Source organism: Bison bison, unplaced genomic scaffold (assembly GCF_000754665.1).
Source record: "Bison bison bison isolate TAMUID 2011002044 unplaced genomic scaffold, Bison_UMD1.0 scf7180017864289, whole genome shotgun sequence".
In the NCBI taxonomy this organism is placed as follows: domain Eukaryota; kingdom Metazoa; phylum Chordata; class Mammalia; order Artiodactyla; family Bovidae; genus Bison; species Bison bison.
The window spans coordinates 21795196-21816179 of record NW_011494861.1 but is presented as its reverse complement, the minus strand read 5'-3'; the positions used below and the strand labels follow the sequence as shown (position 1 = coordinate 21816179).

Below are 20984 nucleotides of genomic sequence, written 5' to 3'. Positions count from 1 at the left end.
ACTTAGTAATGATAAACTACAGTTGATAAGCAGGTATACAGATGAAAAAAATGCCCTGACCTCCAAAGAATTCACGTGTCAAAACAAAATAATTGATATAAAGGATACGTATTAAGAAACACTGAGAATATATTAAGCAATAGAAACATGTTAAATAAGTTGGTATTTTATTTACTTTCTTTCTGCTTATGGCATAGGTGTACATGCCCATTCAGGATTAAGGAAGAAGGGCCACCCAGAAGGTCCTCCCATTTCTGAATAACCCTCCAGTATTATTGGGTAAGGGTAACCTATATCCCAAGGATCCTCCATACTTTCCTTCCTGTGCCCCACCACCAACTCCTCATTATTTTCTATTCAAAACAGTTGGTGAGAAGTGTATTTTTTATTATGACTTAAAATAGCACAGTACTTTATCTCACAGTTGAAGTTGCTGCCTATTGAATTAGAGGGGTCTCTGTTACTGTATCAAAGGAAACTAGGCCCCTCGTATCCCTAGGTCAGAATGCTGAATGCACTTTTTTCATAGAAAGTATTTTTTGTGATAGTTACATATAGCTAAAATAGTATTATATGAAGCCTTAATTTAAAAAAATCAGACTTATCCTTTTAGGGGTTTTGGTCTCAGTCTTCTCTATCCGCCCCCCACCCCGCCCAGAGTAAATGATCTGGAAAAGCATTTTCTCTTCTGCAAATGAACATTTTCCAGAGATGATACTTTTTTTTTTTAAAGCATGATTTTTTTCTTTTAGCTCATTTTCTCTAGCTTGAGGTGGACTGTTTGTCCACTGTATTCTGATCTGCCTTTTCAAAGATCCAGCTTCACATTATGTTAATAGTGTATAGATTTGGGGAGCTTCTCTGGTGATCCAGCAGCCAAGACTCCGTACTCCCAATGCAAGGGGCGCAGGTTCCGTCCCTGGTGGGGAAACTAGATCCCACATGCTGCAGCGAAGAGTTCGCTTTCTGCAACCGGAAGATCCTGCATGCCACAGCTAAAGATCAGAGATCACATGTACTGCAACCAAGACCCAGTGCAGCTGGATAAATAAATGAAAACAAATACAGTTTTAAACTGTATAGATTTTAATCATTTCAGCTATACTGCACATGTACTGAGCACAGAGTTCCTTGCTTACCCTTGTTATCTGTTATAAACAGACTCTTGCCCAGTGCCTTGCATGTAGTAGGTTCTCAACTAAATACATCAACTGCATAAGGAAACCTTAGATGGTAAACGCCGCAGGACTGTGGTAGGAGTTCATTACCACTGACTGGGAAGTAACTTTATATGGTCAGATGCTTTAATTTCTGATAAATGGAAGCTGTGGCCTTACATTTATCAAAAATACTAGTTATAATTTTGGGAACTCAAATTCTTTTATGCTTGTTTGGAAAATTAAGCCCACATGTTGGACAGTTTCATTATTAATATTCCAAATTACCGATCCTTTGAGGACCTCATTGAAACTACCCATCCGCCTGTTCCCCCTGCTCCCTGCCAACACATTCATTAAAATGTATTATGCATTTGCACACATAATTCTGTATACTGTTTTAGAGGACTCATAGACCTCATGTCAAGAACTTCTGCTTTAGGTTCTGCAATAGATTACAGCTTACTAGTTCAAGATGTGGCTTGATATAATAGAAAAGTAGAAAAATGGACTGTCTACAAAATCAGTTGATCTGAGTGAGTTCTAGCTCTTATTCTACCTTTGATAAATGTGATGCTATTTGACAGATCATATAATGTCTCCATACCTCTGTCTTTATCTGTGAAGTGAAGCTGTCGGGTAAGAGTAAGTGCATTAGTACACTGACATACTTAGAGTAGTACTGGGTGTATAGTATGCTTCCTGGTCTTTATTTGTATTATCTCATGAAGGATTTCTGAATTTTATGATGCTGTAATTATCTTTCCCTTAAGAAAACTACTTTGGTGTGCATGTATGTGTGTGTGTTGTGTGTGTATTTGTGTATAATTTTTAAAAACTTGGATAGAAACCAACTTATTCTGTTTTTCTCTAATAGAAGTAGTAAGTTTGTTCCGATCCTTTGCTGCCTCTATGCTGGCAATGGAAGATGACCTTCTCACTGCAGTGCTACAATTGAACATTCTGAGTCAGAGTATATATGTTCCTGTCAGTGTGTAAAAGCAACTGGGGAGAAAAAGAGCATTGAGAAAATCTACTCAAGATGTTTTATTAGTGTACTAGTGTAACTTGTTAAAGCAGATGAAGCTTTTCTCTATAATTATAGTTGCTAAGAACCTTAGTCTTTTCAGAGATTGGATGTATTGTATTACTGAAAATCCACTATTGTTCATGGAAAATTCTTTATAAAAACAGATTCCATTAATGTTTACAGCAAACAGATTGTATTAAAAATATGTAACTTTTCTGTGTTACCTATTAAGACAAAAACTTTTTTTTTTAACTCCAATTAGGGAAGAAGACAAAGACATATTTGATTACTGCAGGGAAAACAACATTGACCATATAACCAAAGTCATCAAAACAAAAAACATGGATGTGAATATGAAAGATGAAGAGGTAGGAAACAAGTATATTGTCCTTTGCCCAGTAACTATATTTCTAGAAAACTGTCAAAATCTTGGTCAATCCAGTTATATCAATGCAGGTCCACTATTTAAAGGGGTCCTATACTATTTTGTAAAATATATTACTTATTGATTTGTTTTGTGAATAAAACTGTTCACATATTGAGCTTAAACTGTCCCTGAATTATAGTTGTTAAAAAAAAAGGAGCAAAACTTGGTAATCACTTTGAATCATTTTTCTTTTTTTGAATCATTTTTCTCATTCTGTGATAATGCAGTAAAGATGATTTCAATGACCATCTTCAATCAAAGGTGGCAAGTGTTAGGAAGAAGACATGCAGTGATCATAGATAATGGGTAGAGTAGATAATTGACTTCTGTATTAAATGAGAGCTCTCTGTACAGGTTAGCCTTTAATATTATCTCACTTTTAGGCAACATCTTTCCTGTAATATGTTTTAAAAGACATCTGGAACTGAAAATGTAAGACTGTAACTCTACAGTAAAGGAGGACCAGCGATACTGGTCCCATCTCTCTCTCCCCACTCTCTTAAGTTATTATCACAGCTATTAGTTTCAGTTTTCTTCTTGAATCGCTATTGTATCAATGTTTTTATTATTGTTACAAATTATGTATAATTATGTAATATAGTCAATTATAATACGGTTATAATGTAACTATGTTATTATGACTATGTAAATATTGTTTGCTGAGCTTTGGGCTGTACTATATGTATTAGTCAACTTTTGCTATAGCAAAAAAAAGAAAAATTTCAGTAGCTAACAACATTTATTTATTGTTCATGTTTCAAAAGGCTTGGAACCAGTTGAGACTCTGCTGGGTTCTACTAGCCTGGTTTGTGCTCAGTTCATCTTGATTTCACCTGTTCTCATTTGAGATCTCATCCCAGCAGATAGACCCTGGGTGGGGCAGACAGAACCAGATCCCACAAACACATTTAAAGCTTTCCTTAACTAGTGTGCGTCACATTTCCCTGTTTTCCTTTGTCTAAAACAAGTCACAAGGCCAAGACCCAGGTCAGTACAATAGGAAGTCTGCTCTGATTACAGGGAAGCAAGGCAAAGGTACAAAGTGAAAGAGTAAATTACGTAATCATGAATAATGCAATCTACATTCCATGGTACAGCATTTTGTTTTTCTTAAAGTTAATAGTGGCCTCTTTATTTGCTTTTATACTTTTCTTGGTCTTCTATGTTCCTATTAACTCTTCCCTCAATTTGCCCAATAGAGGTCTTCTCATGCAGTCAATCCCGTGTTTTTCCTTTTTTTTTCCTTTAGGAAGATCCCTCCGGAACCTTCCTTCCTCCTTTTTCATCTCTAGTCTGGACTGGTTGCTCGCTTAGCCTCTCGCACAGATGTCATTCTAGCATTACATTTTACCACTGTCCTTGGAATTCTCTTCCCCTTTCTTCTGGATTTTTCTGTTTTCTGGATCGTAGGTCTTCACCTTTTATTGTTTTGTTGGAGTGTCTCCTCCTGTAGCTTCCTCTTTTATTCATTTCCTGGTTTTGAAGGAGCATTTCCTTTGGTAGTTTCCTGGGAAAGGTAAATGTTTTCAGAACTTCCTTGTTGAAAATGTTTCTGTCAGAGCTCTTGACATATCCCACATGCTCAATAAAGATTTGATGAACTGTGAATTAATGAATGATAGAATGAATGAATAAGCAGAAGCAGTATAGTGTAACGGTGACAAGCTGGACTACCTGGGTTCAAGGGCAGTACTGTCACTTCCTAGGTAGATGACCTTTGTCAAGTTTATTCTGTCTCAGTTTCCTAATGTGTAAAATGAGAATAGTACCTGTGTCAGAAATGTCGTATTAAAGGAGTTAATGTACATAAAGGACTTAAACAGTACCTGAAACACATACACCAAGACATCAAAAATGTCTTAATTGTCCTCAGTGAATAATATGAATGAAGGATGATGATATAATGAAGAAATCACTTAATTCTTTTTTCTAAGACTTAAATTTTTTTTTTTAAGAGCAGAGCAGTTTTAAGTTTTATAATAAACTTGAGAGGAAGGTATATATGGTACATTTTTTTTAAACCTAGGATGTACATTAATATATCATAATCACCCAAAGTCCATAATTCACTTTAGGGCTCACTCCTGGTGCTGAACATCCTGTGTATCTGGACAGATGTATAATGACATATTCATCATTACAGTATGTAAGAGTACTTTCATGACCCTAGAAATACTCCGTCTTGCCGATTTGTACCTCCTGCTCCCCTGGCAACCACTGATCTTTTTCTTGTCTCCATAGTTTTGCCTTTTCCAAAATGCCATATAGTTGGAATCATACGATATATAGTCTTTTCAGATTGGGTTCTTTCACTTAGTAATAATTTGAGTTTCCTCCATATCTTTTGATGGTTTGATAGCTCATTTTTTTTGTTGTTGTTCAGTCACTCAGTTGTGTCCAACTCTTTGTGGCTCCATGGACTGCAGCACTCCAGGCCCCCCTGTCTTTCACTATCCCATGAGTTTCCTCAAACTCATGTCCCTCGAGTCAATGATGCCATTCAACCATCTCATCCTCTCTCGCCCCCTTCTCCTGCCTTCAATCTTTCCCAGCATCAGGGTCTTTTCTAATGAGTTGACTCTTAGCATCAAGTAGCCAGAGTATTGGGGCTTCAGCTTCAGCATCAGTCCTTCCAATAACTACTCAGGGTTGATTTCCTTTAGGATTGACTGGTTTGATCTTGCAGTCCAAGGGACTTTCAAGAATCTTCTCCAGCACCACAGTTTGACAGCATCAGTTCTTCGGTGCTCAGCCTTCTCTGTGGTCCAACTCTCACATCTGTACATGACTACTGCGGAAACCATAGCTTTGACTATATGGACCTTTGTCAGCAAAGTGAGGTCTGTGCTTTTTAATACACTGTCTAGGTTTGTCATGGCTTTTCTTCCAAGAAGCAGGCATCCTTTAATATCATGGTTGAAGTCACTGTCTGCAGAGATTTTGGAACCCAAGAAAATAACGTCTGTCACTGTTTCCATTTTTCCCCGTCTGTTTGCCATGAGGTGATGGGACTGGATGCCCTGATCTTCGTTTTTTGAATGTTGTGTTTTAAACCAGTTTTTTCACTCTCCCCTTCCACCTTCATTAAGAAGCTCTTTAGTTCTTCTTCACTTTCTGCCATTAGAGTGGTGTCATCTGCATATCCGAGGTTATTGGTATGTCTCCTGGCAGTCTTGATTCCAGCTTGAGCTTCTTCCAGCCTAGCATTTCACATGATATACTCTGCATATAAGTTAAATAAACAGCATGACAATATATAATTTTGATATACTCCTTTCTCAATTTTGAAGCTGTTCGTTGTTCCATCTCCAGTTCTAACTGTTGCTTCTTGACCAGCATACAGGTTTCTCATGAGGGAGATAGGTAAGTTAAGGTAGGTAATTCTCTTTAAGAATTTTCCGCAGTGTGTTGTGATCCACACAGTCAAAGGCTTTAGTGTAGTCAATGAAGCAGAAGGAGACGTTTTCTGGAATTCCCTTGCTTTTTCTATGATCCAGTGGTTGTTGACAATTTGAACTCTGGTTACTCTGCCTTTTCTACATCCAGCTTGTTTATCTGGAACTTTTTAGTTCATCTACTGTTGAAGCCTAGCTTGAAGGATTTTGAGCAAGACCTTGCTAGCAGTGAAATAAGTGCAGTCGTACAGTAGTCTGAACATTCTTTGGCATTGCCTTTCTTTGGGATTGGAGTGAAAACTGACCTTTTCCAGTCCTGTGGCCGCTGCTGAGTTTTCCAAATTTTCTGACATATTGAGTGCAGCACTTTCACAGCATCGTCTTTTAGGATTTGAAATAGTTGGGCTGGAATTCCATCACCTCCACTAACTTTGTCTGTAGTAATGCTTCTTAAGGCCCACTTGACTTCACACTCCACTGGCTCTAGGTGAGTGATCACACCATCGTGATTATCTGGGTCATTAAGACCTTCTTTGTATAGTTCTTCTGTGTATTCTTGCCACCTCTTCTTAATATCTTCTGCCTCTGTTAGGTCCATAGCATTTCTGTCCTTTATTGTGACCATCTTTGCATGAAATGTTCCCTTGGTATCTCTAATTTTCTTGAAGGGGTCTCTAGTCTTTCCCATTCTATTATTTTCCTCTATGTCCGTACATTGTTTGCTTAAGAAGGCTTTCTTATTTCTCCTTGCTGTTCTTTGGAACTCTGCATTCAGATGGGCATATCTTTCCTTTTCTCCTTTGCCTTCAGCTTCTCTTCTTTTCTCAGCTATTTGTATGGCCTCCTCAGACAACCATTTTGCCTTTTTGCATTTCTTTTTCTTGGGGATGGTCTTGATCATTGCCTCCTATAAAATGTTACTAACCTCTGTCCATAGTTCTTCAGGCACTCTATCAGGTCTAATCCCTTGAATCTACTTGTCACTTCCACCATATAATCCTAAGGGATTTGATTTAGGTCATATCTGAATTGTGTAGTGGTTTTCCCTACTTTCTTCAATTTAAGTCTGAATTTTGCAATAAAGAGTTATGATCTAAGCCACAGTCAGCTTCCAGACTTGTTTTTGGTGACTGTATAGAGCTTCTCCATCTTCAGTTCCAAACAATATAATCAATCTGATTTCTGTATTGACATTTCCTTTTAGCATCCAAGAATATTCCATTGTCTAGATGTTCCACAATTTATTTATCCGTTCACTTCCTGAAGGACTGTCCTTGGCTGCCTCTGAGTGTTGGTAGTTATGAATAAAGCTGCTATAAACATCCATGTGTGGATTTTGTGTGGACGTAAGTTTTTAGTACCTTTGGGTAAATAAGGAGAAGTATGAATTCTAGATCATATTGTAAGAGTGTAGTTTTATAAGAAACCCATCAAATTTTCTTCCAAAATGTCTGTACCATCTTGTATTCCTACCATCCATGAATGAGGCTCTTTTGTTAGGTACATAGAGTTAAAAATTTTTATGTCTTGGAGAACTGACCTCTTTATCATTATCTAATGCTGTTCTTTATCACATATAACTTTCTTTACTTTGAAGTTTGCTCTGACTAAAATTAATATAGCTTTCTTGTGTGTTAGTGTGGTAATGAACATTTACATTTGTTTGCATATTTAAAGTAGGTGTTTTTTTTTAATAGCATATTGTTGGGTTGGGTTTTTGATCCATTCTGACAATCTGTCTTTTAATTGATACATGTAGGCCACTGACATTCAAAGTGATTACTGATATAGTTGGATTAATATTTACCACATTGGTTACTGTTTTCGGTATTTGCCTTTTTCTTTGTTCCTGTTTTTGTCTTCCTCTCTTCTTGCTATTTGTGAGTGAGCATTTAATATGATTCCATTTTCTTTCCCCTCTTAGCATATCAGTTATACTTTTTCTAACCTTTTATAGTGGTTGCCCTAGAGTTTGCAATATACATTTATAACTAACCCAAGTCCACTTTGAAATAACATGATACCATTTCCTGGGTAATGTGACTGCCTTATAAAAACAAAATATTCCTAATTCCTCCCTCCTGTCTCCTGTATGACTGTTGTCACTCATTTCACTTATATAAAAGCATACATAGGCATATGTACACGCATACAGTGTATGTCTGTGTATATATTTGTACGCATATAAGATACATATAAACTTGTATAGTCAAGTACACTGTTGCTACTATTTTGAACAAACTAGTAAATCAATTAAGAATAAGTTTTTATTGTATCTTCACTATTCCCTCTCTGATGGTCTTTCTTTATGTAGATCCAGTTTCTAACCTACAATGTTTTCATTCTCTCTAATAAATTTCTCTCAATATTTCTGGCAAGGCAGGTCTACTGGCAACAGATTTCTTCAATATTTGTTTGAGATAGTCTTTATTTCTCCTTCACTTTTGAAGGATGATTTCTCAGGATACAGAATTCTAGGTTAGCAGGGGGTTTTCCTCAACACTTTAAATGTCACTCCACTCTTCTTGCTTGCATGGTTTCAGAAGAGAAGTCTGATGTAATTCTTATCTTTGTTTTCTCTATAAGCAACGTATTTTTTTCCTTTGGCTTCCTTCAGGATTTTTCTTTATCTTTGATTTTCTGTAATTTGAAAATGACATGCGTAGTGTAGTTTTTGAAGTATTTATCTTGCTCGGTGTTCTCTGGGCTTCCTGGATCTATGGCTTGACCTCTGGCATTAATTTGAGGAAGTTCAGCTATTGTTCCAGGTATTTCTTGTGTGCCTTTCTCTGTTTCTTCTCCTTCTGGTTTCCCCAGCTGTGCATACGTTACGTCTTTTGCATTTGCCCCACAGCCCTTGGATATTCTGTTCTGTTTTTTTCTTATTGTTGTTTCCTGTCTTTGTTCTCTTTGCTTTTAAGTTTTCAAGGATTCTTTTGATACATCTTCTAGCTCAGAGATTCTTTCTTCAGCCATTTCTGGTATGCCAATAAGCCTGTCACAGGCATTTTTAATTTCTGTTGCAATGGGTTTATTTTTTTTAATCTCTAGCATTTCTTTTTGGTTCTTTATTCAAATTTCCACTTCTCTGCTTACATTGTCCATCTGTTCTTTTTCTTTTTTTAGATATTTAGATATTTATCTATATTTGGTTGCCTTGGGTCGTAATTGTGGCACACAAGATCTTCACTGCATTAGTCAGGATCTTTTGTTGCAGTGCATGGACTCTTTAATTGTGGCACAGGGGCTTCCTCCACAGCAAGTGGTATCTTAGTTTCCCGACCAGAGATCGGGAAGCCACATTCTCTGAATTGCAAGGTGGATTCTTAACCACCGGACCACTGGGGAAGTTCCTGTCCATCTGTTCTTGCATGCTGCCAGCTTTATATATTAGAGTCCTTAGCATTATTAATCATTGTTGTTTTAAATTCTCCACCTGATAATTCCAACATCTCTGCTCTGTTTCATTCTGATGCTTATTCTGTCTCTTCAAATGGTGGATTTTTTTGCCTTGTGGTTTGCCATGTAATTTTTATTGATAGCTGGATGGGATATACCAGATAAAAGGAACTGCTATAAATAGGCCCTTGGTAATGTGTTGGTGCGAAAAACTGACTTATTTGAAGAGACCCTGATGCTGGGAAAGATTGAAGATGGGAGGAGAAGGGGACGACAGAGGATGACATGGTTGGATGGCATCACCAACTCAATGGACATGAGTTTGAGTAAGCTACAGGAGTTGGTGATGGACAGGGAAGCCTGGCGTGCTGCAGTCCATGGGATCACAAAGAGTCGGACATGACTGAGCAACTGAACCGAACTTACTGAATGTGTTGGTGAGGGGTTGGGGAGAGAAAGTGTTCTGTGGTCCTACCATTAGGTCTCAGTTCTGTAGTGAGCCTGTGTCTCTGAACTGGGACTCTCATAAATGTTTCTGTCTCTTCTTTTTTTAATCCCTCTTTGAATGGGACAGAATGGCTAGAGTGGACTGGAGGTGGCTATTTCCCTTCCCCCAGGTCAGTTAGACTCTGATAATACCCCAGCAAGTTAGGTGCTGGTTGACCTTTTCCTCTAAAGGCAGACCTTTTCAGGGCCTATTTCAGAATGGATCATTTCCCTTTCCCCTACCCGAAGCATGAGGGTATGTTTCTCTGACATTTATTGTCAGAGAACCTGGTCATGCTCCTGGAGGTAAATCTCACATTATTGGGGGTGTGTGTTTGGAGGAGTTGAGTAGATGCCTTTGGAGTTTTAACCCTCAGAGTTGTCTGCACTGAGCCTCCGGCGGTTTATCACTCATAGCCAGGTGTTCCTACCTGGACTGGCTCCCCGGGTGGTTTCCACTTGTAAGGCTGTGCTCCAGGCTGTCGGGCTCACTTATCTCTCTCTAGTCTCAGGGGCAGTGGTTTCCCCTGAGACTCCTGTCTCTTTTGGATCCAAGAAGAATCGTTGATTTTTCAGTCTCTTTAGCTTTTTGTTTGTTGTTAAGGTGGAGTGGCAACTTCCTAGCTCTTTATATGTGGAACTGGAAACCAAAAGCCCACTTAACTTTTCAAGGTCACTTTTTCACTGGAAATGATTGTGTGTGTACTATATGATCCCTATTAGAATTCTCCATCTTTCAAATAAGACTTTTATACAGGGCGGGTTACAGTTTACAGAGTACTTTAACCACATTTACAAGTCTGTAAGGTACTTCCACTTTTTTTTACCATGTTGTCTTCACAACAGCTCTGAAAGGTTATCCTTATTTTTCAGACAAGAACTGCTTCAGATATGTACATGTTACTTGTTCAAATACATACAACTGCTGAGTCTAAAAGAGTGAAATGTAGTTCTGAGAGAGTGTTCTTTTCACCACTGGATTTAAGGATAATCAGTTTCCAGTCAGCCCGCTAGTGTTATGCTCTGACTTGCAACACTTTCTTTTATAAAATAGTTACATTCACATGTGACCTCTGCAGAGATCACTGGACAGCAGTAATAGGGATAAAATAAATGTCTAGAACACAAATGGCTTACACTAAACAACACCATTTTTTATGTGTGAAAATGAAAGAAAGCCTTGTAAAATTTTGCCTTGCTTCCCTCATTTAGTGACTTTGATACAGTACAGTTTCCCAGGTCTTCCAGTCTGTTACCCACGCAGCTACCTTTGCCCCCAGCCTGCCAGAACATTGTGTTTCCATGAACAGATGAAGTGCTTACACATTCATAGACTGAGACACCCTGAATTCAGTTGGGTTCTCTCATTGCTCCAAGCAGATTTCTGCCCTTTCAGCCATGACAACTCAGGCTGGGCTTTGAATACTGATGGCAAGCCCTTTTATTATTAATCAGGGATTTGTATGAATTAATTTTAGAACATGAGGGAAATGGGAGCTTAAAATTAGAATCAAACTTAACATCCTAAATGAAATAAAGGGTACTGCTTCATGACATTTAAAGCTCTAGCAAATGAAACAACTTTGTAAGCTTTGATGGTGGACTAAGAGTATATAATCTTAAAGTTAACTTTCTAGCTAAATACTTTTAACCTCTTTATCAGAAAAAAGTCATTTCCCTACTACAATAGGTTGGGTAAAAATTAAAATTTTGAAAGGACATCTAGTTTTTCTGGTGTTTGTCTATCTAATATTTGAACTTGAGATATTTCACTACTGATTGCCTAAGATTCTATGGGATGGTGTATGACTTTATTTAAAATATCCACCCAGCAGATTCACTGCAATTTCAGTCTTTCCCTAAGATGATTAAAAATTACATTTATTGCACTTAAAATGTGAATTTAAGTGAATCTGTGAGCACATAAAGAAATTTAATAATAGTCATAATATGATAAGCTGTATTTGTACCCCATATATTGAAATAAATATTACTATTGCCTAAAATGATTAGATTTGAATCTATAGCTATCATAGCACATGAACATATATATAAAATCCTTTTTAAGTAAAATATTCCTATTTTATAATGAAGTCATTTTATGTATAGTTCCTGGTGTGTGTCATTTAAGTTGTAATTGCTGCTAATATATTATTAGTAAGTTATACATTTCTAACTTGAGAAAATTATTCAGCACATAGTGTTTCCTACTGATACAGTAGTTAGGACATTGTTTATATTTTAGGTAAAAGAAAAAGTTTTGTAGTTGTACTTACTTTTCAGGACACTATCTATATATCAGGTGTTTCACGTTCTAAGTTTATAGCATCATGGTGTTATATGTACTCATTTTTTATTTATATTACAGCTTTTATTAAAGTTTTTAATGATTTGCAGAAATGTTTGAAAACTGCAGTATAGGTAATATGAAGAGAAATGTAAGAGCTTTTAAATTTTTTAAATGGTGCTTCAATTTTTATTTTTGAGTCATATTAATATAACTCTTCACACATGCCACATATTTAAAGGTTTTTCAAGAAAATATCTTGGCTGATTTAAATAATTTGTAAAGTATACTTGTTATGAACAGAATATTTCTTATCAATTCAGGCACATTTTATGTCTGCACTGTTCTTGTCATACACATTGTTTCTTAGATCAGTGCCATATCAGCAGATGCTAAATACATGCTTATTACTGTGTATTTTAAACTTTTATATTAATTTAAACTTGTTAAATTTAGCAATGGAATAATATTTGGACAAATTAGATGACATCATTCCAATGTATCTATCATCAGTCCCCCCCCCCGAAGCATTTATACAATTTATTAGTTTCCCGTAGATTCTTATCTAATGCGCTCCCCAAATCCCTCTTTTATTGAGCTGCTTCTTCTTTCTTTTCTTTCATCTTGAAGGTATAAAATTACCTTCAAAAGTATAAAAAGTGGTAAAAAATTACCACTTTCCATATACTTACAGATTCTTTCAAATACTTTGAAGAAGGTCACCTTTCTCTTGACTATTCCTTTCTTTACTTGCTTTGTTTTAAATTTGTGGCTCATGTCAGAAGACAATTTACTTGCTTTTGGATTGAGAAACTGATGCAAAATCTGGCAAAACCTGACATTATTAACCTAACAAAGAAGCAAAAGGTCTTAAGAGGCAGAGCCAGTGAATTGAGGATAAATTTATGCTTTTATTTAAGAAAGGAAGTAAAAGTATATTCTCTTAAATAACTTTCTACACTTGAATATATGTTATTTTGGTTGTGTAGTTGATTAACATTAATTTGAAGGAACCAGAAAGTTGAAAGAATTTTACAGTGGACATATGTATTCCTATCACTAGATTCTACCACTGAGATTTTACTATATATGTTTGCTTTATCAGTATTTAGCCATCTCTTTATCCATCTGTCAATCTATCTTACTTTTTTGGTTGTGTTTCAGAGTGTTTTATAGACAATACATTTTCTTCTAAATGCTTCAGTATATATATCATTAAACAGAGATCAGCATTAGTCTGGTTTTTCTCTTAATGTAAAATGTATATACAATAATAGCTCAGTTGGTAAAGAATCTGCCTGCAATGCAGGAGACCCTAGTTCGATTCCTGGTCGGGAAGATCCACTGGAGAAGGGATAGGCTACCCACTCCAGTATTCTTGGACTTCCCTTGTGGCTCAGCTGGTAAAGAATCTGCCTGCAATGCAGGATACCTGGGTTCAAGCCTGTTTCATTAAGCTCCTTCGTCACTTGCAAAAGTTAATCTTTATATGGTATTCCCTCATGGCTCAGAGGGTAAAGAGTCTGCCTGCAATGTGGGAGACCTGAGTTTGATCCCTGGGTCGGGAAGATCCCCTGGAGAAGAAAATGGCAACCCACTCCAGTATTCTTGCCTGGAAAATCTCACGGACAGAGAAGGAGCCTGGCAGGCTACAGCCCATAGGGTTGCAAAGAGTCAGACACAACTGAGAGACTTCACTTTCACTTTTTTCAATTAATATTGACAAATGCATGTACCTGTGTAACCAAAACTCCTATCAAGATATAGAACATTTCTGTCACCCTAGAAAATTCCCTCATGCCTCTTCTCAGCTGGTTCTTTCTCCTCATCCCACAAAGGTAATCACTGTTTTCTAATTCTTCTACCATATGTTGGTTTTTGCCTGTTCTAGAACTTTATAGGTAAAATCATAAAATGCACTTATTTTTTTTATAAGGCTTCTTTCATTTAACATAAGGTTTTGGGGTCATTGATATTGTTGTATAGGTCACTATTTCCCTTCATTTTTATTGCTGAGTAATATTCCATCATATGACCATGAATATATCGTGTATTTATCCATTGTCTTATGATGACATCTGGCTACCTTATTATAATCACTGGATTACTTATTACTTTATACAGGATGAAGTAATATCTCCATTGCTTACTCCTTGACCCTTTAGTTTCTAACATTATGGCTTAGTAAATGCTTATAAAGGGATCTTTTAGAGTAGTGTATGTAAAGTCCTTCTGAATTCCCTGATAGCTCAGCAACACCATTTCTTTTTACCTTAGGTCTTAGCAAGTGAACAAAATAAGGTATTCACTTACTTTAAATGTGTATTGGCTTCCATGCTAGTCACATCTTGAGACTGTAAACTGCCTCCCGATACTACCGCCGTCTGAGTTTTTGAAAGAACACTGTTGGTTTACTCTTGAGAGGCGGGTGGCAGTAGGGCTTTGTGTAGTTTCTGGTGGTGGCAGGTGGGGGAGTTGTCACTGTATCCAGATGCTTTACCAGCAGCAGCAAAGGGTAGAAGATAGGGATAAGAGAGAGGAGACAGACATTACAGGTTATTGGTAGCTGAAGTCAATCAACTGTAAATTGAAACCCAGTTTTTTTGGAGAGAGAAATTCAAGTTGACCTGTTTACAGTATTTCACTGAGTAATTAGACTGTATTATCCTGTACAGTGGCTTCCCTCGGAGCTCAGTCAGTAAAGAATCTGCCTGCAATGCAGGAGACCCAGGTTCAATTCCTGGGTGGGGAAGATCCCCTGGAGAAGCAAATAGCAACCCGATCCAGTATTCTTGCCTGGAGAATCCCATGGACAGAGGAGCCTGGCAGGCTACAGTCCATGGGGTCGCAAGAGCCAGACTTGACTTAGCGAGTAAACCACCACCACCATCCTATACAATCTTTGATACAATGGCAACTCACAAATTTAAACATACCATCTTTGCCATGTTTTCATCTACTGTGTATATGGTGTACATGCTTTGTATCTATTCTCAAAATACCATAAGAACATCAAGATTCACTTTATAATACTATCTCTTTTCATTTAATTTGTGATATCCAGGAGGAAATGTAATTTTAAAAATACTTCATGGTTTAAGGACAAGTAACCAAGGATATCAAAGGAGCATTTAAAATATTAAGACCCACTCTGTATTTTCCAGAAGGTATGAAAGTAATACTACTTAATAGGTTAGCTGCCACCCTGCACTCTCAAAGCACTTTACTCATTCATCTGTCTGAGGGAAGACGGTATCTGCACCCTTGGTTAATAGATGGGAACTCTCTCCCCCTGACCCCATGTTTTACTGTATTTGAATTCCGGAATATATCCAGAGCTTTCCAAACAGTACTTATTGTCTTCTGGTGGCCTAACAAAGATTCCTTTTAATAATGGCTTCCCCCACTTATATCCTAAATACTTCTGGGATATTTTTTCAGAAGTTATTAAAACTCAAAGCAAAGAAACAGTTGTCAGTTTTAGTGGTAACAGTAAAAATAAATTTTAACTTGAAAATTTGTAAGAGATTATATCATTCATAGATGATAAAACAATTACATATAAAAGTAGGTAAAATATCTCATAAGTTTGTATAAAATCTTTAAACAACTATGATGTGTACCTAGTTGATGGTTTTCCTTCTGGAAAAGAAATTATGGAATCCAGTATCTCAATTTAATAAATTTAAAAATTGTACTATATTGATCCAAGTATATTTGTGGTTAACAAAAAGAAAGGACAGAACCACAGGTGTTTATTTACTGATTTCATCAGTACGGGTTATAAGGATAGCATCTCTGCAAATTCCTGATTATGTATTACTTGAGCCAGTAATCTTAAAGTAGAGTATGTTTACAGGACCTCTGTAATGTGAAGAAGTAAAGAGTTATCACATACAGATACCTGGGTATGCTGGTCTTTGTTCATTTAAATGCAGGAACTTTTGAAGGTAAAAATTCCAAAGCCTGATTTATGTATGCTTATTTACAAGTATGTTTAATCCTGCTCTTGTTTTTGAGCTCAATACCGCATAAAAATATTAATCATTAGGTGGTCTTAATGTAGCTCTCTTCAGCACTTCTGTAGAAAGTCATTGTCAGAGAATACATTCTAATTCAAGGTTAATTAGTGTACCATTAAAATAATGCGTTACAAAAATTAATTACACCGCAGGTCAAAAAACCTGTTAAAAAGCAGAGTGTAAATGTCTGAGAGCACATCGTCCTCCTTAAAACATTGCTATACGAGTGCCACCCTTCTGGAAAATATCTCCAATGTGAAAATCACTACTGAGGTCCAGTCATAGGTGTTTCCCTAAAGTAAATTTTTGGCACCACACATGGAAAATTTAAAATATAACTCCCCATTAACAGTAAAATGTGTTGCTTGTCTGCTTCCGCACTGAAACAGCTAAGGATTTATATTTTAGCATTACTCAATGGAACCCTATTGGGTTAAACCTAAGGAGAAGTCAGGAATCTTGTTGGGAAATAGAAATTATCTGTACATCTTACAGTAAAAAATACTAGATATATTATGTTTTCTTACTTAACTATTAGGTAGTTCTGGTAGGTGCCCTATGTAAGTGTATCACACATTATTTAACTATATGGTGATTCTTGTTAATAATTTGATAGCCATTAATTTAGTACCCTTAAAATTAGAACTAGAAATAATACAGACTTTGACATTTTACCTGATTAGTTTAGTATAAAAGCTGTGAAACAGTTATATTGAATTATAAAATACTTTACACATTGGTATTTGTTCTGAGGATCAAATTAGAATATCTAATTATTCATATGGAGGGTTGTAAAATGAGTGCCCCAGTAACAGTAAATCAGTACACATTAGAGCTGGGGAACATTTAACATAGGCAACACTGTTCTCTATCAACAATACATTTTTTATTTGGCTTTTAGAATTGTCTCCATTTAAAAAAATTATTAGTGGGCTCTGAACTAATAATTAACTAAGTGGTTTTGCTGTTACAATAAAGTGTGACTGATTTGCCCACATTTAAAAATTTTCTACTTCCCTTCTCCTTTGCATTTTGCATACAAAACAGATATTCACAGGTAAGTAAAAATAAATTGAGCAAATGAAAGAAAAAGGAAAGGATGATTTTTAAGGAAGAAGTTGTCTGTCTTTGGGTTTTTGTTGTTGTTTATTTTTTTTCAAGAATAGCTCCTGGTTAATTAGTTGAACGAATAGGTATGTGAAGAGAGTCTGAAAGATGAAGAATGTAATTGGTTAAGAAAAGCTTTCTTCAAAGGTGCTTTTTAAGTCCTCTTTGTCCTAGCTTATATCTGTTTAAATCGTTTCTAAAATGACATAAAGCAGGGATTTCAACTTAATGTGAAAAAACATTCCATTCTTTTAAAAATGACAACATCACTACCACCCTCAAAAAGTAGTGTTAAGCCATAATCACTCATTTCTTCAGAAAAGCCCTTAGCTTTGGGGGTTTTGTTTATTCTTTGGACCAATTAGGCTCCTTTTGTTAACTAAGCCAAGATTTTCTGACAGTAGAGAAAAGAATTAACACGTCGATAGTGTTTGTCTTTGGTAGACAATAGTTAAAATTGTTTAATATTTAGTACGCTGTCTCCTAACAGTTAATTGTCTATTCTGTTTTACAAGTGGCTTTCATGGTCAACATTTGAAGTTAAATGCTAGTAGACTTGTACTAATGTTTGGGGGATATTTCAGGGTGTAAATTTGGGCTAGGAAGGGGAAATGCTTGTGATTACATTTTCTTACATTTTATGGAATAAACTTGAGTAAATTTAGATATATTACATTCAGATTATGATCTCTACCTAGGTTTAAGTACCGTTTTTTTTTTTTAATTCATAACAGTTGTTTCACCAAAAGTGAACATAATAATTTAAAATTAATCTCTTTCATTTCATCAAAGTACTTTAAAATTTACTAAGTGTTATCGTGTAGTTCATACATTCAATAAATATTACTGGTATTATTGTTGTTAGTATTATCCTTATCCCCACTCTGTGGATAAAGAAACTGATCAGTCTGAAGAAAGTCACTGGGCTAGTATCTAACAGATCCCCAAAGTATAACTCAGGAATTCCTGTTGTTTTCATTTACTGCTTTTCCCATGGAACATTTTATATGAATCATTCTTAGAATAGTTAACCTATATTTTTACTTATTTCTGTATCTTTCTTAAGACCTTATGTCTTTTGTATGGCCCACAGCTGGATTAACAAATTCATTTGTCTTTTTCTGTGTTTTAGGGCAGAACTCTACTCCACTGGGCTTGTGATAGAGGACATAAGGAACTAGTCACAGTCTTGCTACAATATAGAGCTGATATTAACTGTCAGGTAAGAGCGATGAGAAAATTCACCCATTCCAGTCCATCTTAGTTCGCTGATTCCTAGAATGTCCATGTTCACTCTTGTCATCTCCTGTTTGACCACTGAACTGAACTGAAGGGTAATGAAAAGGGAACATTTTTTAAAAATGAGGTAAAATCTATATAAAGTAAAATTTACTGTACTAACGGTTTTAAAGTGTACAGTCCAGTGGCGTTAGTATATTTAACAATGTGTAGCCATCGCTACGGTCTTGTCCTAACATTTTCGTCGCCCCAGAAGGACAAGGACACTTTGTACCCATCAAGTTGTCACTCCCTATTTCCCTTCCATTCCAGATCTTAGCAACAACTAATCTTTCTGTTTCGATGGATTTGCCTGTTCTGGATATTTCATATAAATGGGATCATAAAGTGTGTGGTCTTTGGCTCTGGCTTCTTTCACGGGCATGTTTTCAGAGATTATCCATGTTGTAGCACATTATTATCCATGTAATTGCACTTCTTTCCTTTTTATGACTAAGTTATATTCTGTTGTATGTATAGAACACATTTTTATCCTTCATCAGCTGATGGGTAATTGAGTTGTTTTCACCTTTTGGCAATTGTGAATAATTGCTGTGAACAATTTGCATACATGTTTTTGTTCAAAACTTGTTTTCAGTGCTATTGGTTCTGTACCTAGGAGGAGAATTTCCTATATGGTAATTTGATGTTTAACTTTTTGAGGAAACTCCAAACAGTTTTCTACAGGAGCCACACAATTTTACATTCCCACCAGCGATGCAATGCAAGAGTGTTTCAGTATTTCCACTTCTTCACCGATACTCGTTATTTTCTTGTTTAATAGCCATTCTAGTGGGGTGTAGTGATCTCATCAGAGTATGATTTGGATTTGCATTTCCCCAGTGAGTATTTTTTCATGTACTTGTTAACAGCTTGTCTATCTTCTTTGGAAAAATGTCTATTCAAGTGTTTTGCCCTTTTTTAAACTGAGGGGCTTTTTTATATTTAAGAAGTAAAAGTTCTTATATTCTGGACCTTAAAGCATTATCAGATGTATAGTTTGCAAATATCTTCTCCCTTTCTGGGGGTTGTCTTCTCACTTCCTCGATAGTGTCCTATGGCGCACATAAAGTTTTCAGTTTTGATGAAGTTCGGCATATCTGTTTTCTTTTGTTGGTTGTGCTTTTGGTGTCATACCTAAGCAACAATTGCCGAATTCATGATTATTAAGATTTACTATGCACCCCTAGAAACTCTGTACACATAAGTAACTCCCCATTCCCCCGCCCCCCCATAACCCTAGCAACCACCATTCTACTCTCTCTCTTCATGAATTTGACTACTCTAGAGACATCATATAAGTAGAATCATACAGTATTTGTCTTTTTGTGATTGGCTTATTTCATTTAGCATAATGTCTTCAAGGTTCATCCGTGTCGTACCATGTGGCAGAATTTTTTTCCTTTTTAAAACTCAATAATGTTGCATTGTATGTATATACCATATTTTGTTTATCCAAATATCCATCTACAGACATCCAGGTTGCTTTCACCTTCTGGCTATTGTGATTAATACCTCTGTGAATATGAGTAGCAAATGTTTGTTTTGAGTCTTTGCTTTCACTTCTTTTGAGTATACATCCAGAAGTGGAATTGCTGGATCATATGGTAACTCTTTAATGTTCTGAGGATCACCATACCATTTCCACAGTGGCTGCACCATTGTACCTTCCTGTCAGCAATGCACAGATATTCCAGTTTCTCCACATCCTTACCAACACTTGTTATTTTCTGAATTTTTATATTAGCCATCCTGGTGGATGTGAAGTGATATCTCATTGTGGTTTTGATTTGCATTTTCCTAATGATTAATGATGCTGAACATGATTAATGCTGACCAGTTAATATTGGCCATACGTTCATCTTCTTTGGAGAAATGTCTGTTCATGTCCTTTGCCCACTCTTTAACTGAGTTGTTTGGGGTTTTTTATTGTTAAGTTGTAAGGTGTGTTACTCACTCAGTCATGTCTGACTCTTTGCAACTCCATGGACCTGTAGCCTGCCAGGGTCCTCTGTCCATGGGATTTCCCAGACAAGAACACAGAAGTAGGTTGCCATTTCCTTCTCCAGGGGATCTTTCTGACTCAGATATTCTGAGTATCAGTCCCTTATCATATACACAGTTTACGAATATTTTCTCTTATTCTGTGGGTGGTCCTGCACGCTGCTGATAATAGTGTCCTTTGATACACAGCAGCTTAAAATTTTGAGGAAGTTCACTCTATTTTTCCTTTTGTTGCCTGTGTTTTTGGTGTCATATCCAAGAAGTCATTGCCAAATGCCATGTCATGAAGTTTTTCCCCCATATTTTCTTTAAGAGCTTTAAAATTTTAGCTCTGTTTTTTGACCTGTTTTGAATCAAAGGTTACATAAGGGTCCAGCTTCATTTTTTTTTTT

At 36.4% G+C, this 20984-nt stretch overlaps 1 protein-coding gene across 6 annotated transcripts in view; it reads left to right on the top strand.

The window, feature by feature from the left end:
• ACBD6 (acyl-CoA binding domain containing 6) overlaps positions 1–20984 on the top strand; it is a 203772-nt gene that overhangs the window by 79745 nt on the left and 103043 nt on the right. For all 6 annotated transcript variants that reach the window (XM_010850170.1, XM_010850166.1, XM_010850168.1 and 3 more), the window contains exons 5-6: positions 2450–2555; positions 18443–18532. In XM_010850170.1, the coding sequence (XP_010848472.1) occupies positions 2450–2555; positions 18443–18532 (196 nt within the window). The remainder of the gene's footprint in view (positions 1–2449; positions 2556–18442; positions 18533–20984) is intronic.